The sequence below is a fragment of the Rana temporaria genome, chromosome 1 (genome assembly GCF_905171775.1).
Source record: "Rana temporaria chromosome 1, aRanTem1.1, whole genome shotgun sequence".
Lineage (NCBI taxonomy): Eukaryota > Metazoa > Chordata > Amphibia > Anura > Ranidae > Rana > Rana temporaria.
Genome location: NC_053489.1, coordinates 259128039 through 259153530, shown reverse-complemented (window position 1 = coordinate 259153530; position 25492 = coordinate 259128039). Strand labels below are relative to the sequence as shown.

Sequence of the window (25492 nt, the reverse complement as noted above, 5' to 3'; positions counted from 1 at the left end):
TACACCCATGTGGTGCAATATTTTCTGCGTCACGTTTTTATGTGAGGTTTACTCACAAAGCCATTAACCTCTATTGGACCGTATGTTTTATTAAAGCGCATGAGAGATGCAGCATGTAGGGCATAAAAATGCACATATAAAAAATGTGCATAACAACACAAAACAGAAAAACCACACTGCACTCAAGTGAACCCGGCTTAAGTGACAAAGTACTACAATGCATCAAAATGCATGGTTCTGGAGTAATGGGACTGCTGGGACAGTTAAGGGCAAACATTTATAAACCTATTACAAGACAATTTTCCAGTTTATTGAGGCCCCGACTAGGAATGAAGCTCTGCTGGACCTGGTAATCTCAAACCATGCAGAGCTTATTACCAATATATATATAAAATAGCATCTGGGTAGCAGTGACCATAAAACCATTTAATTTTTCTTTATTTTCTAATCTCATCTTACAATAAGACTAAAAAAGAAACAATAAACAGAGACAGACAAAAACAATGCATACAATTTCTCCCTATAAAATCCTTTTAACATATAACACTCGTTCCCCTTTCCCCTTGGATTGCTCTGGATCTGTACTCCTGTTTTACCCTTTTCATTCTATTTATTTATTTTTTTAAAGGAGCTTAATAATACCCTATATTTTTCTTTTCCCCTCAGGAAGGAGAGCAAGAAAGTAAGGCAGGGGGGGAAACCAAAAAAGTTCCACCTTAATCTAATAAAATTCTCTTAAACCTCTACCCCTCCCCCCGAACCTTTCATTACTTGAAATTTTTCTCTTCATTCTAATTTTGCTCTCGTCCTGAGCACGTATAAACACACTCCGCACCTATCCTGCGCAGATCCCCCTAAAAGAGAGAGGAGGGGAAAAAAAAAAAACAAGGAGTTTCTCTTCTCCTCTCTCCCTTCCCCCCTTTAGGGCAAGTAACCCTCTTGCCCCTCACATATCCTTACTCTTCCCTCTAGAGCACCCTTGGGTGGCGGGAAACACTGAGGCCCCGTACACACGTCCGAGGAACTCGACGGGCAAAACTCATCGTTTTGCTCGTCGAGTTCTGTGTGAAGCCGCCAAGGATCTTGGCGAGCCAACTTTCCTCTTTGAACAACGAGGAAATAGAGAACATGTTCTCTATTTGAAATAGAGAACATGTTCTCTATTTGGCTCGACGAGGAACTCGTCGGCTTCCTCGGCCGAAAGTGTACACAAGGCCGGGTTTCTCGGCAGAATTCAGCTCCGATCGAGTTTCTGGCTGAATTCTGCCGAGAAACTCGGTCGTGTGTACGGGGCCTCACATACACACACAGTATCACCAAATCTCCAAAAAGAAGAGAAGGGAAACACCAACTAAACAGGACAAACAAAAAAAATGAAGAAAAACAAAAAATAAAACACAGAACCCCCCCCCCCCCCCCCGGCTTGGCTCTCCTCCCCTTGCCCCACCCTCAGGGTCAGTCCGTCACTATCTCGGAGGAATAGTATAACCATCCTGCCCATATTTTCTTAAATTTGTCCTGTTGATCTCTCACTGTATGTACCCATCTCTCCGCTTCCATAATCCTCTCTACCTCCCCCTTCCAATCCTTTATCGTGGGGCATCTCGATTGTTTCCAGAATCTATGAATTTATGCCTTAGCTGCATTTAGCAAGTGTGGAGTGACACTTCTTTTATAAAATGTAATAGATGATGGCATCCCATGAAAAAGGAAATGTAGTGGGGAGGGTTCTATAGCTCCAAGTGTTAACTTTTTTATCCAGGGTGTTATCTCATCCCAAAATTTCTTAATCTTGGGACAGTACCACCATAGATGTAAAAATGACCCCTTCTGGTTGCATCCCCTCCAGCAGTTAATATCTGCAGACGGGTACATCTGCACCAGACGGGTCGGAGTCCGGTGCCATCTAGTGATAAATTTAGAGGACATCTCTTGTATATAGGAACTAATTGAGGAATGGTGTGTTGTCTCCATCAATCTATCCACTTGTTCTGTCGTAAAATTGCAGCCCAGTTCCTTTTCCCACTCACGAATGTAGTAGTGAGTTGTATGACCATGAGCACTCAACACCAACTTATACATTCGAGATAACATATGGCCCGGCTCTGATAAATTAACACACCACTCCTCAAAGATGTTCAATGGATTTGCGGGTCTCAACTGATGTTTCCATCTATTGAACCAGTCCATCAACTGACCGTATTTCCATTCCGCCAATACTACCAACCCCCATATTCTTTACTAAATCCCCCAATGGAAGAAGTTTCCCTTGTGGTGCCACTCCTGCACAGTTCCCTTTCCCCTCCCTACCCCAGCACCCTAAACTACCTCTTTCCTCCCCCGGAGGAAACCAGGGGAAACCTTCCAGGGGTGTCAAGGGTGATATCGGGGGAGCGAATCTTCCTGTCTTATTCATTCTGTCCTATGTTGTGAGTGTTGCTTTGGTCAGGGGTGATACATATTCCGACAATCCCCTATGAACGGATGGTATACATGGTGCCCCTGCCAAATTCCTTCCTGCCAATGTATTTTCCACTGGTACCCATCCTTTACTATCTGTATCATGGCACCAGTTCATGATACGAACCAGTGCCATGGCTCTGTAGTAGATCCCTATATCCGGGAGGCCTACCCCTCCCTCCCCCTTTGGTCTCCTCAGCATCTCATATGTCAGTCTGGGGTGTTTATCTCCCCATACAAAAGTCGTAAAGGCACTCCTTATTTGCTTGAAAAAATTCTGTGGCAGAATTATCGGAATGGCATGCAAGACATAGATAAGCCTAGGGATTATATTCATTTTGAGCGCATTTACCCTCCCAAGCCACATCAAAGTGTGGCCTCTCCATTTCTTCAAGTCTTGTATTATCTAAGCAACCAATGGACCATAATTTAGATCGTATAACCATTTTACATCTGAGTTATATAGGTCCCAAGATACAATAGAGCGTCTGTACACCATTCAAAGGGGAAGGCTCTCTGTAGCTTTTTTCCCAACCTCATGGATACATGAATCGGCATAACTACCGACTTTTCAATATTTATTCTGCAATTTGATAAAGAACCAAATTTCTCCATCTCCTTCATTAATTCCATCATGGATTCCTGAGGTGAGGAAAGGTACAGTAATAAATCATCCGCGTACGCTGATATCTTATGTTCCGTAGATCCAATTACTATCCCCTTGATCTTCCTATTTCCCCTAATTGTACATAAAAAGGGCTCCAACACCAGAGCGAATAACAGTGGGGACAGGGGGCACCCCTGCCTAGTCCCATTCCATATCTCAAAATAATCTGATAATCTCCAGTTTACTTTTACCCTTGCTCTGGGATTTGCATATAATGCCATCACCCATCCCATCATCCTTTCTTTCAGGCCCATCTCCCTCAGAACTCCGACCATGAACCCCCAGCCCACCCTATCAAAAGCTTTCTCTGCATCAATTGAGATTACTACACTCGGTTTCTGATTTGGTCCTTTATGCATCCAGTGCATAACATGGAGGGCGCGAATGGTATTGTCCCTCGCCTCTCGGCCCTTCATGAACCCTGTTTGATCCAAATTAATCAATTTAACTATATATTCCTGTAACCTCAAGGCCAATATTTTGGACAGAAGCTTAATGTCGGAGTTCAAAAGGGAGATGGGCCTGTAGCTGGAACAGCTCTGGGGATCCTTCCCCTCTTTTGGGAGAACTGTCACATATGCCAGCAGAGCCTCTGCCGGCAAAGGTTTAGAATTTGAGACCTCATTGAAATATCTACCAAGCGGGGCCAGCAGGATTGGGGCAAACTTCCTATAATACATATTTGTGAGGCCGACCGGTCCCGGACTTTTGCCCAAGCTCGACGCTGAAATCACTTCCTCCAGCTCTTCGTTGGAGATTTCTTTTTCCAGCTCCTCCAGGGCTTCTGGCAGTATACCCTGTAGTCCTGAGGCCACTATATATTCTCGGATCTTATCCTCCTGCCCTCCAACCGTTACCCCCCCTCGATGCCTGATCTATATTATACAGCGATGAATAGAAACGGTGAAATTCAGCTGCTATTGATTGGGAGTCTATTATTTGCTTATTTCCTGCTCTAATAATATGAACATGACGTTGTTCCTGTTGTTTATTTAGTGGTCTAGCTAATAATCTCCCACTCTTGTTTCCCTGTTCGTGAAAACAATGGGCAAAGTATCTCTGCTTGATTTGAACTTTTCGATCCTTAACTTAACCAGTTTCTGCGCCTCCAACGTCCGATGAACCTTATGTTTAAATTTCCGTTTTATGTATTTCATCCAGTATCGTGACAATCTCCCATACCACCTGGTCTGATACCCCTTCCGTCATTTTAGTCTCAAATTCTTGTGTTAATTTACGGGAAAGGGACTCCACATTCTTTTTATCATCCAAGATGGATTCATTCAATCTTCATGTTCTTTCCACACCCCCCATTGACACCGGGTTCACCCTTAAACTTATCGGTGCATGGTCAGATATGGTGATTGATTCAATAGATGAAGAAACTACTTGACTCAAATAATATTGATCTATCATCAACATATCAATCCTTGAGTAAGTATTGTGTGTTTTGGAATAATAGCTATAGTTCCTCTCCCATTCATGCAATACTCTCCAACTATCCACCAAATGCATGGAGCGAAGGCGCTTTTTAACACATCTCAGTGCTCTATATGATATAAAAGTTTTCCCTTCTGACGTGTCCAAACTAGGTTCAAGGGTGATATTAAAATCCCCTCCCATTACCAATACGCCTTCTTTGAATTTTTCCAGGGTATCCAAAGTTTTAATCAAAAATGTGACCGTATTACTATTAGGAGATCGTAGCTAAAGTATAATACTGGCCCTGAATCTTACCCTTAACAAAGAGAAACCGACCTTCTGGATCCTCCTGTGTTTCTATATTCATCAAGGGACATTGTTTGTGTATTGCTATTGTCACCCCTCTGGCTCTAGGAATAGGTGAGGGCGAGTGGAACCACTGATTATATACGACGCGAGGCATGCGAGGGGTCGCCCCTGCCACGAAGTGTGTTTCCTGCAAAAAACTATTTCTACCTTCATATGTTTCAATTCGTGCCAGAGACGACCCCTCTTACCACTTGAACAAAGACCTCTCACATTGTATGAAATTATTTTCATTCTGCTCGCCATTCTTCTTGTTCCTTCCCTATGACTCCCCTGTCAAACACCTTCCTTGGAAAAGGACGGGCGACCCGAGGGGAGGACCGCCAGGGAGGAGAGAGCCAAAGCCAACCAAAAAAAAAAAAACACAAACACAAACAAATCCCTTCAGAGGGGGACTCCCTCCCCCCCCCCATTTCTCACCCTTAAAGTGTAAAACCAGGGGGGGCGTGGTCTGCCGGCGCGGAAGATGGCTGCTTAGACCTCACGCTCGTCTGCCAGGGAAGAGCACCGGAGCGAACGGATCCCGACTTGGACCGTAACAACCTGCCCATCGAGTCTCCCGCGATCCAGAGCGAGGACCGGAGCCATGTCCGGCAAGCGGAAGCCAGAGAAAACACCCGCAGAAGCTGACGGCCTGCTTCCAGTATCCAGCCCAGGTCAGTCAGAGGCAAAATGGCGCCGCCAGCAATGCGGGGTCTGAGGCCTACTCGGACCTCCCGGATGCGGACCCTACTGCCAGTGACTCCTCTCGCTCTACCTCACCCCCTGTACGTAAAACGGGTGATAACCCGATAACAGGAAGCCCGGCAAAAGCGCGGATGTGCACTGGTCCCGGCCCGCCGCGGATGTCCTCGCAAATCGAGGCCCCGGCTTGCGGCCTACTACCGGCGAATCAGGCCCTCCAAACATCAATGGCCTCATTTCCTACTACGGGGCAGCCAGTAGTTGACACCACATTAAAGGACATGCTGCTCTCCCTCCAGAACTCCCTGATGACAGACCTATCCTCCGTTTTCGCTAAAATAAACACTGATTTGCATGTTATGGACGACAGAGTGACACACTTGGAGGATAGCATGGAGGAATGCACGACCACAGTAAATGAACTGGTAGACTCCTATGATGACATAAAAGAAGAGCAAAAATGGATGAGGGCCAAGCTGGCCGATTTAGAAGACCGTTCCAGGCGAAACAACCTGAAACTGAGGGGAGTCCCAGAATCCATTTTACCTGCTGACCTTCCCAAATACGCCAAGGAACTTATGCACATGATCCTGCCGGAGGCTTCGCCTAGAGACCTTATAATTGATAGAATACATCGCATTGCCAAGCCCTCCCATCTGGCTGCCTCAGTCCCTAGGGACGTGCTGATGAGGGTTCACTTCTTCCACATTAAAGAACAGCTGCTGATGACTGTGAGGGGGGGACCGCCACTACAAACCCCATTTGAGGGAGTCCTGCTTTTCCCAGACCTCTCCAAATATACGCTGCAACTGAGACGACAACTCAACCCAATTACCAAAGGCCTTCACAACAACAAGGTCCAATATAAATGGCATTATCCTGCTACCTTACTCATCGTAAGAAATGGGACCTCGCACGTGATCCAAGACCTGCAGAAGGGGTTACAACTGCTCCATTCATGGGGTATCATCCCCGATCCACCTCACGACGCTTCGCCTCCGAAAGGGCAACGCGGACCCAGGTCTGCACGGCGTACCCTCGACAATCACAGCGGAAGCTCGGATCCGATGACTTAAAGGTCTAGGGTTTCCCTCAAGATATCTACGAGACAGATGCTCTCCCTGGCATTCAGCTCTCTGCTTGTTTTCTTTTTCCTTTGATTTCCAACGGCTAAAGTGTGACATTCGTTACCCCAACGTAGTGGTTTAGCTGGACAACCCGTCCTATTACTCCACTGTTCACTCCCTTGGTGGCTCCTCCGCCGTAAGTTTGCGCTAGTTGTTGCAACCAGTTTTTTTTGCTTGTTCAGTTGATGATACCTGACTTGCTGTTACAGTGAACCCGCTACCAGTGCAGGGACCTGCACGTTACGGAGCAACATCGGACTGCAGCATCGCGGACGGCCTCGTCCTCTTGACACGGACCAGAACGTTCATCTTCTGGAACTGTAAGTGACTTTCTCTCCCACCTTTTACACGTAGAGACCCTAATGGCATACACTATCCTGTCCCTCAATGCCAACGGGCTGAACCACCCGGCAAAGAGACACTCGTTATGGAAAACTGCACTAGACTTAAAATGCGACATATTATGTGTCCAAGAAACACATTTCCTTTCTGCTGGTGCCCCTGCCTGTACTAATAGGCACTTTCCCCACATCTTTTCGGCCCCCTACGTCTCCAAGAAGAGGGGGGTGCTCATAGCAATCAGGAATTCTGTTAAGTTCATCCTGAGCCATGCTGAGATAGACCCGGATGGGCGTTATCTGGTACTAGTATGTAATGTGAATGGTGTAGACTGCACCCTGGTTAACATTTACGCTCCCAACGTCAAACAGATCAGTTTTCTCCGAAAAGTAATGAATGTCGTGCACCCCATCAAAAGGGGAAACCTTATTGTATGTGGGGATTTCAATCTAGTCCCGGAAGTCCACTTAGACTCCACCACCCCTTCTAAACGAAGGGAGTCTCCACTGAAATCCTTTATCGCTGCACACGATCTGTTTGACGTCTGGAGATGCTGTCATGGTTCAGAACATGACTACACGTACTTCTCTCCCCTCCATAAAACGTATTCACGCATTGACCCGTTTCTCACCGACAAATGGTTTCTACAATATGTCAGCGCATCTGTGATCCACACCACGACCTGGTCGGACCATGCCCCCATTACCATTACTATTGCTAACTCTCCGTAAGGCCTACGCACATCTGGAGAGCTAACAACTACATTTTGCAACATCCCTCTTTCTCGCCAAAAATATCTGATCATTTGCAGGAATACTTTGAAACCAATACGGGATCTGTGCCCGATCCAGGTGTGGTGTGGAACGCGCACAAGGCATTTATTAGAGGGATCTTGATACAGATGAGCTCTGCCCATAAAAAGACCAGGACGTTAAAAATAGACAATCTCGTCTCGCAAATAGACGCTTCCGAGCGTCTTAATAAATCCAACCCGGACTCGATTAGGGCTGCCCACATACTTTCCCTAAGACAGGAGCTGAGGCTCCTTCTCCTGCATTCCTATGAACACACACAAAGAAAATTAAAAGCCTTTTCTTACTCCACATCTAACAAGGCTGGTAAGGTGATGGCACAACGCATCAAGGGTAGGAGGACTAAAAACCGGATAGACCATCTCTTTCACCCGCACACCAAGGCACTCCTTAAAAAACCCCAGGCGATTGCTGACGCATTTAGTACGTACTACGGAGACCTGTATAACCTATGTAATGACCAAGACACACATCAACCCTCTCCGACAGAAATAGACAACTTTCTCAACCACATATGTCTCCGGTCTCTTTCAGCAGACCAATTGGCTCGGCTGAACGACCCCTTCACAAAATCGGAAGTCATAGACACCATCCACTTCCTACCGTTGGGGAAATCCCCTGGCCCAGACGGGCTTACAGGGGAATATTACAAGCGCTTTGCACCACGACTGGCGCCCACCCTAACCGCAGTATTCAATAAGGCGGCGGCCTCTTCCAAATTCCCTAAAGAATCCCTACAGGCGCTTGTTGTTACGCTGCCCAAACCGGGGAAAGATCCGACGATACCCCAAAACTTCCGTCTGATATCACTCCTCAACCTCGACCTCAAAATCTACGCGAAAACGATTGCCACTAGACTTATTAATATCATGCCCACACTGATCCACAAAGACCAATCCGGGTTCACGACTGGTAGGCAAGCGTTGGACGCCACACGACGAGTGATCGATATTTTACACTACGCCGAATCCAGTGGAACGCCTTCTCTGCTCCTAGCCCTGGATGCAGAGAAGGCGTTCGATAGAATTCATTGGGGATACCTACGTCAAGTTCTCCTAAAATTCGGGTTCCAGGGTCACATATTAAATGCCCTACTTGCTCTTTATACATCCCCGTCAGCGCGAGTGTTCTCTGCTGACATGCTCTCCCAACCATTCAACATAACAAACGGCACCAGACAAGGATGCCCGCTATCGCCATTGATTTTCAATCTCCTTATAGAACCGCTTGCAGAACACATTAGGCAAAACCCGTACATTTCAGGATTCCACATAGGTCCCGACTCTCACAAGATAAGCCTGTTTGCAGACGACGTCATCCATATGTTAACGGACCCGACGACGTCACTCCCTGAAGCGCAAAAGACCCTCCAATGGTTCAGCACAGTATCCTACTATAAAGTTAACGCCAACAAATCCTATATACTAGACTTAGGGCTTGACGCCACCGCCAGGAACCTGCTGCAAACACAATTCCCCTACAAATGGGCAGATCAGGAAATATCCTACCTGGGGGTTCAACTACCGGCTTCCACCAAAAATGTATTTAAAAGTAACTTCAAACCCTTCCTCGAAACACTACAGAAAGACACTACTGATTTGGCAAAACACGAGTTATCGTGGTCTGGTAGGCTTGCAGCATTCAAAATGATGCATCTACCCCAGCTACTGTACCTATTCCGGACTCTCCCCATTCCTATCCCCGCGTCCTATTTCCACTCTCTACAAACCATCCTAAATAAGCTACTATGGCAGGGCAAAAAACCCCGATGTGCAAAGCAACTTCTCACTAAACATAGATCCACAGGGGGGGCTGGGTCCATAGATTTTAAAGAATATTACTGGGCATCAATTCTCACCCAACTTAGGGATTGGTTCCAGCCGCTCCCCCTTACCCTGTGGGGAAGGCTGGAATCTTCACTGATTAAGCACAACCATCTTCGTGACTGGATCCAAGGAGTCCCGCACGGCACGCTCGTTTCTGCCTCGCTTCCTCCCACGATGAAAGCGTCAGCATTAGCCTGGAAATTCCTTGTGCAGCAAGGTGACAATCACCCGCACCCTTTCCATCCTCCTATCCCTCTGACTAGCCTGACACATTGCACTACAGACCTACGACTGACACACTGGAAGGCCAAGGGCGTTTATCATATTCAAGATCTGTTCAGTGGAGAAACATTACTCACGTTCCCACAATTGCAGGAAAAATTTCAACTTAATGCAACGGAACTATTCACCTACATCAGACTCAAACACTGCTTATCTCAGCTGTCCAAGCCACTCTATGCTATACCACCTAAAGTGTGGTCTTTCTTGACCGAGTACCTCCCGAGACAGAAAGGGATTTCCCTCTTTTATAACATCTTCAGCCATAAACTGATCTTCTCCAAAGCCAAACCTCATGACCAATGGGATATAGACACGGGTCAAACAATTACTGAAGCCCAATGGTCCTCTGCACTTAGATCCATTCACAAAGCTACTCGTAATGCGGGGCTGTGGGAGCTCACATTAAAAATATCCCTACGATGGTACCTCACACCGGCTAAAATAGCTAAATTTGGAGGGAACTCCTCAGACACCTGTTGGAGATGCGCCAAATCTAAGGGTGATATTCTACACATACTGTGGTCCTGTACATCACTTACCACATACTGGTCCGCTATTTTCCACCTTTTGTCGGATGTTATTGGCAGTCCTCTACTTCCATCCCCAGCCCTGGCACTACTCAATGTGAATCTAGACTCTATCCCCACTGACACTAGATTGGTAGCCACCAATATCCTACTGGCTGCTCGGCTGAGCATTACCAGACTGTGGAAATCCACAGAACCCCCGACAATTGAAAACACTATCGACTTGGTAAACCTGCATTATAATTACGAACTGACGTTGGCCTCTAGCAGAGGTCGCCTCAGAGAAGCCCAAGTGGCCTGGCGCGCATGGACAGGCTGGACCGGGGCAGCACGATTTCTGTAAACTCGGGGGGACTGAGGTCGCCTGGGTTGACAGTACTTCAGGTAGCGCAGTCATTCTAAGACGTGTATGTAGGATTCATTGTTCCTTTTGTAACCGTTAATCCTGATCTAACTACATGACCCGCATTACCTCTGTAACATGTTCACTGTTTTTGTGTATTGCATACACACTCTTGACGGAAAACTGGTGTATACCTTGCTTTGTATGTCTATATTTGTGAAAATCTAATAAAAACTATTGATAAAAAAAAAAAAAAAAAAAGAAGTGTAAAACCAGGGATACCTTCATTCCCTCAAATTCCGTTTCAGGTTTACCGCGTGCCATTTTCATAATTAACTCTTTCACTGTAAACTTATGTAATCTGCACACGTGATCTCTTGGTCTTTCTGCATTTGGAATAACATAAGATGGGACCCGATGGGCCCCGTCAATCTCTATTTTCTCTGGCGCAGTTTCCCCCATTATCTGTTGAAACAAGTGCTGAATTGTTGGAAGCAGTTCAGTTGTTTGGACCGCTTCCACTATTCCTTTTATCCAAATATTTTGTCTACAGTCCCTATTTTCATGGTCATCCAGTTGATCTTGATACAAATTTAAGGTCTCCTCCTGATATTTCACAGTCTCTTGTAAATTAATTACTGTTTGAATCATTCCCTCCTGACGGTTTTCTAATGCTTCAACTCTGTGTCCCAATGCGCCGACTTCCTCTCTGAGACTTTCCACCGCTTGCTGACAAGACTGCTCCACGGCGGAGATAAGTTGCTGGATATCTTTTTTAGTGGGTAGGGCTTTGAGAAGTTCTCAAAGCTCCCTAATGTCCTTTTCTAAGCCTTTCGGTTTTGGGGGGATACTACCCCCATTTTGCCCTGAGCTGGGGCCTTGTTCTGTTGAGCCTGTCTCTACCGATGCCCTCTCCACCTCTGTGCATTCCTCTTCTGCCCCCCGGGGGCCTTCACTCTCCTTGAACAACAACTTATCCCCATCAACTGTTGAAGAATGGGTATCGTAGCTCTTTACCTGAAGGTCTCTCTGTTCCTCCACCTCCACCGCTAACTCCACACTCTGCTCCACTCTCAGTGGTATCCTATCATTGTCCATGTTATCCTAAATCGGTATTCTTGCCTTTTGTTACTTTGGCTATACCCTGGACTGCTCACCTCCTTACTGCTTCCGGGGTACTGTCCTTCCCCTTTCCCAGAGCCGGGGACCCCCACTCCTTCGCCTGTGTACCCCGGCCCGGTGTCCCTGGTTCGCAGTCCTGCTTATAGTCTGGTTTAGGGGGGGTCACGCCCATGCACAGCCTGGTTCGCCCTGGAGTCCATCCCGTCTTTTCTCCTGTCCACCACCACAAGCTCAGCGGTACGAGGGGAAAGATAGGAGCGTATCCCGCCTGCCAGCTTCTGCGCAGCCTGTCGCCGTGTTGACATCCCTCAGCTGTGCACTATTTGTAATCCGTTGCAGATGCCCTCTTAGCCCGGGGGGAGGGGGGATATTTGGGGAGTTCAAGTCAACACCTCCACTACCCGAGAACCTCTTTGTCCCCTTTATGTTTGAATTTCTGCCGCTTAATTCATTTAGGCTAGTGGATCACCAAGTTGCCTTGCTCTATGTCCCCGTAACTTATTAGGGGCCAGTTATGATAGACTTGCTGCTTTTAAATTCATTAAGTAAAAACAGGCAAAAGCAGGGGAAAAAAAAAAAATAGGCAGTGATAATAGCAGTAAGTAGCTAGTATCCAGTGGCGGACAGAGCGGACAAAAAAAAAATTCAGAGGAAAGGTTCAGAGATCAATCGATTTTTCTTTTTTTTTAGTAATTCATTGGTTTCAAGTAATGATGAAAGTAGCAGTGGCAATCTGTCCCTGTATCAGTTTAGCAGTGTAGCAGTATTGCAATATAGCTATGAAGCAAGTAGCCAGTAATAAGCACAGTTATTACAGCTGATACAGTTGGGAGTTCTCCTGAGAAAGCATATCCCTACTCAATCCGCTTATCCATATGTGTAATAAACACCCTTGCCGCTTTTCTGAAATATCTGATGTTTCACCTGTTAGCATTGTTCGTACACAGGTCTGGGTGCTGAGATTGACAAAATAGGCTAAAATTCATGCGAATTAATCCAGACCTTGAGATCCCAGATTAGTCTGCCAAATTAGGTGTAAGGGATAAGGGATATATTTGACATTCAGAATATTCCTCGCACTGCTCTCCAGATTTCTGATTTCTTCAAGCTAGGTTAACCGATAAGTAATTAACTGGTAAGTCCTTTGTGCCCGAGACTCTTTTCTGTTACAGGGCTGTTGTAAAAAATAGCAGATACTAGGAACAGATCTTATCACAGTATTTTACAACGATGTCTCCCTTTCAGAGTGCAGACTGGCAGTTATGGACCGATAGCAGGCAAAAAGCAGCAGGCTCTGGAGACAGTTCTCATTATACAGTTCTATATAGAGATGCCTCCTTTTTCTGCTCTTCTGTTCCTCTGGTTAATCCCCGTCCTGCAGGTCACCGTTTGTAGCTATTAAAGGGGTCATAAACCAACCTGCTTCCTGGCTCCTCTCACTCCCGCACGCTGCGTGTCTGACAGCTGATCACTGGGAGCCTGGAGAGACGGCTGGAGTATGCAAAAGTCAACGAGGGGGGTGGCAAATTTTAATCACTGTGTATCCTTCCATAGGCACTGGCTGCTCTAACTGATGGTGTATGGGAACAGGGTGGATTCGGAGGGTTTCATCGGTGTACACTGCAGCCTCTCACGCTACGGGTCTGCTTCTGCTCTTCCCGGGGACGGCGCTCACACTCCGGCAGGCATGGTCAAGCCCTTCCCTCCGTAAAGAGCGCTACGTCCTCACTCATTCTGGCCCGACAAGAGCCGGCTGTGACCAGTTTAATTCAGAGTTTCATAGGTCACAATCATTTAATTTAATGTTAGCTGTAAGCAACAAACACATACAAGCAACTTTAACTTTAAGAGAGCAAATTTTCCAAGGATGAGGGCTGCACTCCAGGATTTAGACTGGGAGGGAAAAAAGAGATTTTTAATACAGCTTACCTGTAAAATCTTTTTCTTGGAGTACATCACGGGACACAGAGCGGCATTCATTACTATATGGGTTATATGGAGTACCTTCAGGTGTAGACACTGGCAATCTTCAAACAGGAAATGCCCCTCCCTATATAACCCCCTCCCATAGGAGGAGTACCTCAGTTTTGTAGCAAGCAGTATGCCTCCCAAAATGGTCCTCAAAAGAGGGGTGGGAGCTCTGTGTCCCGTGATGTACTCCAAGAAAAAGATTTTACAGGTAAGCTGTATTAAAAATCTCTTTTTCTTTATCGTTACATCACGGGACACAGAGCGGCATTCATTACTATATGGGATGTCCCAAAGCAATGCTTACAATGAGGGGAGGGAGAACATCTCCAAGACAAAAGGATTTAATTTAGAGATATACTCAAATCATAATAAATCCAACTTATTTGAGAAAAATAATCTTAAATTTTAAATTTAACTCAAAAAAAGAGGAGCCCCCGGAATCCGAGGGTCTCAAACTGCAGCCTGCAGCACTGCCTGCCCGAAGGCAGTATCAGTATTCCTTCTTACGTCCAACTTGTAGAATTTTGTAAACGTGTGGACAGAAGACCAGGTTGCCGCCTTGCAAACTTGAGCCATAGAGATCTGGTGGTGTGCTGCCCAGGAGGCGCCCATGGCTCTAGTAGAATGAGCCTTTAATGATACTGGAGGAGGCAACCCTTTCAAGCCGTAGGCCTGAGTGATTAATTGCTTAATCCACCTAGAAATGGTGGACTTTGCAGCTGCCTGCCCCTTCTTGGGCCCATCCGGTAGAATGAACAGCACATCTGTCTTCCGGATCTTCTTTGTAGCTTTAAGATAGGCCTTCATGGCCCTGACAATATCCAAGGTATGCAGCAACCCTTCCTTTCTGGAAGTAGGTTTAGGGAAGAAGGATGGTAATACCAAATCCTGGTTCAAATGAAAACTGGATATGACCTTCGGAAGGAAGGAAGGATGAGGGCGGAGAACGACCCTGTCCTTATGAAAAACAAGATATGGTTCCTTACAGGATAAGGCTGCCAGCTCCGAAACTCTTCTTGCGGAAACTATGGCAACCAAAAATACTAACTTCCTTGTCAGTAGAACCAAAGGAATATCAGCCAACGGCTCAAACGGTTGTTTCTGTAAACTTGACAGAACAAGATTTAAATCCCACGGACAAAGCGGGGATTTAACTGGAGGTCTAATACGTAAGACCCCTTGAAGGAAGGTTTTAACCAGCGAGTGGGTGGCCAGCGGCCGCTGAAACCACACTGACAGAGCAGAAATCTGTCCTTTGATTGTGCTTAATGCCAATCCTTTATCCACTCCTAGCTGGAGAAAACTTAATACTCTATCGATGGTAAATTTGCGAGAAAGCCATCGCTTGGACTCACACCAGCCTACATAGGCCTTCCAGACCCTGTAATAAATCACCCTAGAGACCGGTTTCCTGGCTCTGATTAGGGTAGAGATTACTTTCTGAGACAGACCTCTACCCCTGAGAATCAGGGATTCAGCTTCCAGGCCGTCAAATTTAGATGCCGTAAGGCAGGGTGGAGGATCGGACCTTGCGATAGCAGGTCTGGCCGTAGAGGAAGAGTCCAAGGGTCTCCCACTACCATCCTTAAGATTAGTGAGTACCATGCCCTTCTGGGCCATGCTGGAGCTACCAGGATGACTGGTATGTGCTCCACCCGGATCCTGCGCAGCAGGCGGGGTAGTAACTGGAGCGGGGGAAACGCATAAAGAAGTTTGAACTGATGCCAAGGGCAAACCAACGCATCGGTTCCGCAGGCCATCGGATCCCTTGAGCGGGACATGAACCTGTCTAGTTTCTTGTTGAGTCTCGATGCCATGATATCCACGTCCGGCACTCCCCATCTTTGGCAGAGTGCTTGAAAGACTTGTGGATGCAGAGACCATTCCCCCGGCCATAGAGTCTGGCGGCTTAAGAAGTCCGCCTGAAAGTTGTCCACTCCGGGAATGAATATTGCCGATATGCAGGGCACATGAGCCTCTGCCCATAGGAGAATCAAGCTCACTTCTCTCTGAGTGGCCTGACTCCTGGTCCCCCCTTGGTGATTTATGTATGCCACTGCCGTGGCATTGTCTGATTGAATTCTCACCGGGAGCCCCTGCAATTTCGACGTCCAAGCCCTGAGGGCTAGTCGAACAGCTCTGAGCTCCAAGATGTTGATGGGTAAAAGCTTCTCTGGCTTTGTCCAAATACCTTGGCGAGTGGAACCATCCACAATCGCTCCCCAGCCCGTCAGGCTGGCGTCTGTGGTCACTATCTTCCAAGCCACTGGGCTGAAAGACCTCCCCTTCAGTAGATTCTGAGGGTCTAACCACCAACACAGACTTTGTCGGACTCTTGATGAGAGAGGCAACGGGATATCCAAGGCCTGTGGCCTTCTGCTCCATGCTGACAGGATGGCTGCCTGCAGGATGCGAGTGTGGCTCTGGGCGTATGGCACCGCCTCGAAAGTAGCCACCATCTTGCCTAGTAATCTCATACATAGGCGAATAGTCGGTTCTTTCTTGCTTAGAACCAGTAGGATTAATTCCTTGATGGCTTTGACCTTCCTCAGAGGTAGGAACACCCCTTGTTGTTCTGTGTCTAATCTCATGCCGAGATATTCCAACTGCCTTGTGGGCTGGAATGCTGACTTCTCTCGATTTAGGACCCAGCCGAACCTCTCGAGGTATTGGACCGTGAGGGCCACTGCTCGTTCCAAGCCGGGAGACGAGTGGTCTATGACTAGGAGGTCGTCCAGGTATGCTAGGATCGTGACCCCTTGGATCCTTAGCTTGGCTAGGATTGGAGCTAGAACCTTCGTGAACACCCGGGGGGCCGTAGCCAACCCAAAGGGAAGTGTCACGAATTGGAAATGACGCGAAGCCACCATAAAGCGTAGATATCTTTGATGTGGCTGATAAATTGGAACATGAAGGTAGGCATCCTTTATGTCTATGGACGCCATGAAGTCGTCCTTTTGGAGTGTGGCAGCTGCTGACCGCACGGATTCCATCCGAAATGAGCGGATTTTTAAGTATGCATTTACCATCTTTAGGTCCAAAATTGGCCTGACATCTCCATTGGGCTTTGGGATGATGAATAGGTTGGAGTAGAAACCCAGCCCCTGTTCCAGGACTGGTACCTCCACTATCACTTCCTGGGAAAGTAGATGATCTAGAGCCGACTTTAATGCGGCTCCTTTCTCCAGATCGTTTGGAATCCTCGACTCCTGGAAATGAGGAGGAGGAAACCTTAGGAATTCTAGCTTGTAGCCTGTGGCCACGGAAGACCGTACCCACTCGTCGGGAATGCTGGCTTCCCAAATCTCCGAAAAGAGTCGCAGCCTTCCCCCCACCTTCGTGGGTGGGGGCGCCCCTTCATGAGGTAGACTTGGGGGCTGGTTTTGCCGGCTTGCGAAACCACTGCCTCTTGCCCCTAACAGCCTGTCCTCTTGATCTGCTGTTGAAGCCGAAGTTTGTTCTTGCAGGAGGCCGTCGATACTGCTTGGCATTAGAGGGCCCCTGCCCAGGGGAGGACTGTCGTTTAAACGCAGGCCCCTGAACCCTCTTCTTAGTTGGCAAGAGAGTACTCTTGCCGTTTGAAATGGTCTGAATGTATTTATCTAAGTCCTCTCCGAAGAGCCGTCCTCCATGGAAGGGAAACCCTGCCAGGAGCTTCTTGCATGGGGGCTCAGCCTCCCAGCTTTTTAACCATAAGAGTCTTCTCATATGGATAAGGGATAATGATAAACGTGACGCTTGTTGGATAGAATCCTTGATTGCGTCTACCGTAAAACATATGGCTTTAGGGACATCCGAAAATTCTTCTGCCTGCTCGGCAGGAATAAGTTCAAGCATTTGTTTAAATTGATCCGATAAAGCTTGAGCGACTCCAATCGCAGCCACGGCTGGCTGTACTACTGCCCCTGCAGAAGTGAAGGAGTTCTTAAGTAGGGCTTCCAAGCGTCTATCAACTGGATCTTTGAAAACCTGTACGTTTTCTACAGGACATGTTAACGATTTGTTAACACATGAGATGGCTGCGTCTACTGCAGGAGAAGCCCATTTCTTGGAAAACTTTTCTTCCATAGGATATAAGACAGAAAATTTCTTAGGTGGAAAGAAAACCTTGTCTGGTTTGTTCCACTCTTGGAACAAGACTCCCTCTAAGAGAGGATGGATCGGAAACACAGCCCTGCTTTGAGGCGCCCTCAGTGAGCCCAAAGCTGAAACCGTCGATACCTGGAGATCTGGTACAGGCAGGTTGAATGCCTTATGGACCAAGTCCGTCAAGCCCTGAATCCACCAGCTCTCCCTCAGGGAGACTGCCCCAGACTCCTCTGTATCCGGATCTTCGATCCCTGAACCTACTTGGTCTCTGTCCAAGAGGTCGTCCAATTCCCCAGAGGAAAGGACCTCCTCTTCCGAGGGTCCGCGCACGGGTGACGGAGATCTATTCCGCTTACTACCCCGCATGGCTGCGGCTATCATTTCTCCCATGCTTCTCCGCATCTCATTTAAAGAGGCGAGTAACACCTCTTCCGTGACCACCTTAGGGTTGGGTTGACTCGCGTCAGCTCTAGCCCCAGACCCCGATGGCCCAACGGCTCCCTGTGGGGAAAGCAGCGGCATAGCTCTATCCGAGACCTCAGACTCTGCGGGGGAATCCCCACCTTTTGTACCCTCTGATCTTGATGCCATAGTACAATACCGAGGTACACCTGCTACTTATTGGTACCTGGGACTTATAATAGTTAAATGCCCAAACACCTGTTTGGGGAATAAAAAATGTTTCCTCTACCCTAGATGACACCTTTTTTTTTTTTTTTTTTTTCAATCTAGGCAAGAAAAAACATTCTATCCCCCTGAGTAGTATTGCCAAAGAAAAGACTATGAGATGGAAAAGAAAACCAGCCTATTCCTAGGCTAAACCACAATCTTCTGAAGACTGTAGTATTCTTTCTGGCCACTGTGTGTCCTCAGCGCCCGTGCTTCCCTCCAGTCCTTCCTCCCTTAAGCCAGAGAAATGAATGAGCTGTGGCATCTAAGGAAGGGCCGCCCCTTCCTTTAAACCACTGACCCGCCCTTCCCCCCCAGCTAAAACGGCGCCAAATGCGTCTATAACACGTGCACGCGCACCGCGCGCGCGCCCGCGACGGGGGGTTGGGAGGAAGGGCCTCTCTGTTCCTGCAGCCGCAGGCCTGTGAACACACGAGGAGGTCAGCGTTTTGCCTGCCTTGCAGGCATGAGGGAGAGGACTGGATAGAGCATCGCCTGGAGGCTTGCAGGTAAGCATAGCTCTCTGACACACACATACACTTGTACATAAAAGGCCCCACTCACAGCTTTTACAACACTACCAGGGAGGTCACTTTTTATGGGGAACTATAACATATAGAGCCATCCTATCTTCATGATATGTGACTGGTTTGCCAGATGCAATGCATAACCTTTAGGCATGTCCCCTGTGACCTCCCAGAAAAAACTTGCTAAGAGCCAAGCCCCGCAGGTTTTTCCCCTTACTTACCTGCTCCATGCCGCAGGACTTTGCCAAGCAAGAGGTCCAATCTTCCCCCATCTCCGTGGGGATGTCTAGACCTTCAGGCCCTGGGAACCTTCTTCTTCCATGAAGGATCCACTGTCCTGGGCCCATACAGCACCCTGGCAAACAGAAAACATTAGGCGCCCCAAAGGTTTCTAAGTTCTGGGCCCAGGGTCCAGCTCTCTTAAAAAGAAAGCATTATGGGCTATACCCCAAGGGTTTGGGGTCCGGTTACTGACCACTTTAGCGCGCAGGCTTTTTTGGACAGAACCGGTAGCTCACCTAATCCCAAGGATGCGGAGGCAAGCTAAACCATGACTAACACCTAAGACACTGGCGTAAAAACTGAGGTACTCCTCCTATGGGAGGGGGTTATATAGGGAGGGGCATTTCCTGTTTGAAGATTGCCAGTGTCTACACCTGAAGGTACTCCATATAACCCATATAGTAATGAATGCCGCTCTGTGTCCCGTGATGTAACGATAAAGAAATTGGCATCAATGGAAACAGAACAGAAATGCAAACTCACTGCAAAGTATATTCCCATGGGCAATAAGTTTAAAAGGCTAAAAAAATAAAAAATATGTGGGTGGTAGTGACACAGCCCCAAATGATCCACAATGGCTCAAATGTGATATGGTGCAGAAATATTTAGACAGAATAAAGGTGGATAACGCACCTGGACCTGATGGCATCCACACACCTAAAAGAATTGAGCTCTGTCATTTCAAGGCCATTGTTTCTAATGTTTAGGGACTCGTTAATGACTGGAATGTAACCACTGGATTGGCGCAGGGCCAATGTGGTGCCCATATTTTAAAAGGATCAAAGTCTTTGCCAAGTAACTGTAGACCTGTTGGTTTAACTTATATAGTCCGTAAGATACTGGAGAGTTTAATAAAAGGCCACATAGATAGAGTTCTTGCTGGAAAAAAAATATATTTTAAACAACAGAAAGCATGGATTTATGAAAGACAGAAGTTGTCAAACAAACCTGATTTCTTTTTATGAGGCAAGTAAAACCTTGGACAGCGGGGTGACTGTGGACATGGTATACTTGGATTTTGCAAAAGCGTTTAACAGTTCCCCACATACGGCTCATGTTTAGTGTAAAGTCTACAGGCTTGGAAATATCAATTTGTAAATGGATAGAAAACTGGCTAAAAAACAGGATTCAGAGAGTAGTGGTTTATGACTCTTACTCTGAATGGTCTAAGGTTCAGTTTGGGACCCTTACTTTTTTAATAATTTTATAAATGATATAGGGTCTGGGATTAAAAGTACCATTTCTGTCTTTGCAGGTGACACCAAGCTATGCACTGGAAAAAACGGGATGTCTCCAATTTACAAGCCGACCTCAATGCACTGTCTAATTGGGGAACTAAGTGACAAATGAGGTTAAGGGCACTTTCACACTGGAGCAGAGGGGCGTCGGCGTTAAAGCGCCACTCATTTTAGCGGAGCTTTACCGTAATTTTAGCTGCATATTTCGGCTGCTAGCGGGGTGCTTTTAACCCCTGCTAGCAGCCAAAAAAGGTATTCACTACTCCTGCAACGCTCCAAAAGATGCTGTTGCAGCAATTGTTTTCCCCTCCTGCAAGCACACCGCTTCAGTGTGAAAGCACTCAGGCTCTCACACTGGAGCTGCAGGGGAGGTGTTTTTCAGGCACTTTACGTGAGCTGTTTTTAGCCCTTTAGCGCATTGCAAAAATGCCTCAGTGTGAAAGTAGCCTTAATGTTGATAAATTGGGGGCTAAGTTTATGCATGCATCATACATACTGGGGGGGGGGGTACAATTGGGGGACTCAATGGTGGAGAAGGATCTGGGGGTTTTGGTAGATCATAACCTCAATAATAGCATGCAAGCCGTGGTTTCCAAAGCCAGCAAAGGCATTTCTTGTATTAAGAGAGGTATGGACTCCAGAGAGAGATATAATTTTGCCCCTGTACAAATAATTAGAAAGACCTCATCTGGAATATGCAGTTCAGTTTTGGGCACCAGTTTTCAAAAAGGATATGGGGGGCTGGATAAAAAGTGCAGAGAAGGGCAACCAAACTGATAAGAGGCATGGAGGAGCTCAGCTATGAGTTAAGATTAGAACAACTGAATTTATCCCCTCTTAACCACTTCCCGACCTCCTCATGTACATTTACGTCGGCAGAATGGCACGGACAGGCACATCAACGTACCTGTACGTGTCTGCCTAGACGTGGGTGGGGGGTCCGATCGGGACCCCCCCCCCCCCCCGGTACATGCGGAGGTCGGGTCCGCTCGGGGAGCGATCCGGGACGACGGCGCGGCTATTTGTTTATAGCCGCTCCGTCGCGATCGCTCCCCGGAGCTGAAGAACAGGGAGAGCCGTGTGTAAACACGGCTTCCCCGTGCTTCACTGTGGCTGCGCATCGATCGAGTGATCCCTTTTATTAGGGAGACTGGATCGATGGTGTCAGTCCTACAGCCACATCCCCCTACACTAGTAAACAATAACACAGTGATCCCTAAATGTTACAGCGCCCTCTGTGTTTAACTCCCAAACTGCAACTGTCATTTTCACAATAAACAATGCAATTTAAATGCATTTTTTGCTGTGAAAATGACAATGGTCCCAAAAATGTGTCAAAATTGTCCGAAGTGTCCGCTATAATGTCGCAGTCACGAAAAAAAAAAATCGCTGATCGCCGCCATTACTAGTAAAAAAAATAAAAAAAATATAAATGCAAAAAAACTATCCCCTATTTTGTAAACGCTATAAATTTTGCGCAAACCAACCGATAAACGATTATTGCCTAAACTGAGGAAAACATTTTTTTTTATATATGTTTTTGGGGGATATTTATTACAACAAAAAGTAAAAAATATTGAATTTTTTTCAAAATTGTCGCTCTATTTTTGTTTATAGCGCAAAAAATAAAAACCGCAGAGGTGATCAAATACCACCAAAAGAAAGCTCTATTTGTGGGGAAAAAAGGACGCCAATTTTGTTTGGGAGCCACGTCGCACGACCGCGCAATTGTCTTGGCTTAAGTGATTAAGAAGAGGAAAGTGTATGATCAACATGTACAAATACATAAGTGGTTCATATAGTGAACCTGGCATTGAGTTATTCACTTTAAGGTCATCACAGAGGACTTAAGGGGGCACTCTACGTCTAGAGGAAAAAAAATGTAATCCCCGAATACGGAAAGGTTTCTTCACAGTAAGAGCTGTGAAAATGTGTAATAGACTCCCTCCAAATGTGGTTCTGGAAAACTCAATAGATTGCTTTAAAAAAGGCCTGGATTATTTCCTAAATGTACAGAATATAACTGGGTACTGACATTTATAGGTAAAATTGATCCAGGGAAAATCTGATTGCCTCTCTCGGATCAGGAAGGAAATTTGTTCCCGTTATAGAAAATTGGATCATGTTTTTCTGGAGTTTTTCACCTTCCTCTGGAACAATTGTGGGTATGGGATTGTGTATATGGGATTGTATTCTTTATTCTTTTTGGTTGAACTAGATGGACTTGTGTCTTTTTTCAACCTGACTAACTATGATTTTACAGTTTTAAATTGTAAAAACAGCAAAAGTTAAAATTAAAAAAAAAAAAAAAAAAAACTGCAGGGCCCCAAAAACATGTTATGTTGTAATATTATTGAGGTGATCAGGGAAACATAATTCCACCGTGTCACGGTATGCATAGGAGAAGCACCCCTGTCTGATAGATTCACTTAATCGTGGCTATGCTGATGTTCATTGAATAGTTTCCTGCATTGTGTAAGCCTTGGTTATGTTCTACTCAGCCCTTCTGATTTTGCAATAGTTGCACCTACAAAAAATTATGAGTATTAGCAATTTCTAACATAGGAAAGAAACAATATAACTGTAACTTACCGATTTGAGCAAACCTTTACTGATTGCATTTTTTGCTTGTGGACGATTTATTCCAAGTACCACAATTCCTGGTGGAGGAATAACAAACAAACAATCAGGTGGGCTTAAACAGAGGTAAACTTTTATCAAATTTCTTGTATTTACTCGACTAACAGCTGGCTAAATTTTTCACATAATCTTGATTCTTTAAAACAAAACTCTTAATTAAATATATAATCTAAAACCACTCGCTGACCCACTGCATAGTAGGTGCCCTCCAGTGCCTGACTGCAACTTGATCTGTGCTCCAGCTTCATTGAAAAATTCAGTACTTCCAGATACAAGGCTCCTATGTACTCTTTCCCTGCTCTCATACAGGGCAGTGCTTTCACGCCTAGGCTGTCAAAAGAGTTGATTTTTGCACAGGTTCTTCATAGGGGCTGAAGTACAGCTTGTAGACGCAGATAAGGCTGCAAATGGAAGGTTATGGCACAAAAGGTTGTATGCCATGCATTGGGGGTTAGTTTGCATACTGTTTATAGTGGTGTGCTTTAAACTCAATTTGCATAAAACAAAACCTCAGATTTCTCCATCACCTCGGTCTGCTTCCTTTCCTGGAATACATTACTGTCAACTCCCCAATACCAGCTACTCAAGCTGGTTGTTTAGTGGTAATATTCAATTCTGATCATTTGAACTACACAATCACAAATGACCGCTCCCCAACCCCCCCCCCCCCCCCCATAAGCTCTTTCTTCAGATAACTGAAATACAAAAACGCAAGTTGGGATCATATTCTGGCTAGACAACAATAAAGTGGTTATAAACCCTCGGAGACAACATTATCTTAAAAAGTAGCCCATAACACAGGCAGCTGATCACTGCATGTGAAAGTGTACTCACCGCTGCATTTAGCGCTAAAATCATATTTTTCCTTTTCATGATGTCACCGCGCTTGCGCACTTTTGCCCCTCAAAACCGGCATCTAAAGTTTGACGGGTTTTCATTTTAATGGATTCCGGGACCGACTCTGAGCGAACTTCCCCTCTGTCTGGCACAGAGGAGAAGTCTTGTGTTGTTTCACTCTTTCTCTTGTTCCTGATACTCCCCCATGTGACTGAACAGGAAGTGACAAAGGGGAGTGAAACAACACAGCAGCCGCAGACACAGCAATGAATGAAATGAAACAAGGAGTATCTTGGTTGCCACGGTAACAGCAATCAAGATCAAGGCTTGGTTACGGCGCTATGACCCAATGCGCAAGATTTTCAAAAAGGGAATCAGTAAGGGCGGAAGTGACGTCAGATAAGGAATCACTAAACGGCACAAAGAATGGCACTTTCAATACCTGGAAATAGAGAGAATTAGAACAGGAGAAAAAAAAAATGTATAAAAATTAAAAAAAAGTATTTGCAGGCCTCGTTTTTGTAAATTTTACATGTACTATGCATTGCGGTGAGCTTGTGCAACATATTAATTGAAAGAGTAAATGAAAAAAAAAAAAACAGGCGGGGTTTACTTCCTATTTACTTCTATATGGCCCACCAATCAAAAGTCTGGCACATTACCAATCTCATCTGGATTCTTGTATTCTACTCAAGTCATCCACCTCACCGTTTGCTCCTCAAATAGCATTTCTCTCTGTAAGTCCATACAATGGTTGTCAATTATGCAAAAAAAAAAAAAAATTTGAGGTACTCTCACCAACTCTGTACTGAACATCTGTGCACTCATTTCTAAATGCTACTAAAAGTGCAACTTTTTCTCTGCGATTTTCCTCTTCATCACAGTAGAAACCTCTTTATTCTCTCACATCCATGACTTCTCATGTGCTTCTGCTTTCTCCAGAGTTTCTAATCCATACAGGATTCTCCACGTAAATAAGACCAAGACCAAGCAGAACTATAAGCTCTTATTAAAGTGTAAAATTGGCCTTTTCCTACACAGTTGCATGCTATACACGATAACATTTTTATTGGTACTAAAATAGTTAATTTTCTTAGTTTATGGACTCTTAAGGTGTTAATATGCTATGATATCTGATTTCCTTGAACCTATGCCTCTTATATTAGTTACATTTGGATCATTGGCGGCTTGTGTTTTTTTTTGGGGGGTGGTAATCAACCACACCAATCCCCCCCCCCCCCCCAGCCACCCCCACCTCATCC

The 25492-nt window shown here is 46.0% G+C and overlaps 1 protein-coding gene across 1 annotated transcript in view; it reads right to left on the bottom strand.

Annotated features, from left to right (window-relative positions):
• Positions 1-25492, bottom strand: part of AUH (AU RNA binding methylglutaconyl-CoA hydratase) — a 298019-nt gene that overhangs the window by 257923 nt on the left and 14604 nt on the right. The window contains exon 2 of the mRNA XM_040354848.1: positions 23346-23413. Within this exon, the coding sequence (XP_040210782.1) occupies positions 23346-23413 (68 nt within the window). The remainder of the gene's footprint in view (positions 1-23345; positions 23414-25492) is intronic.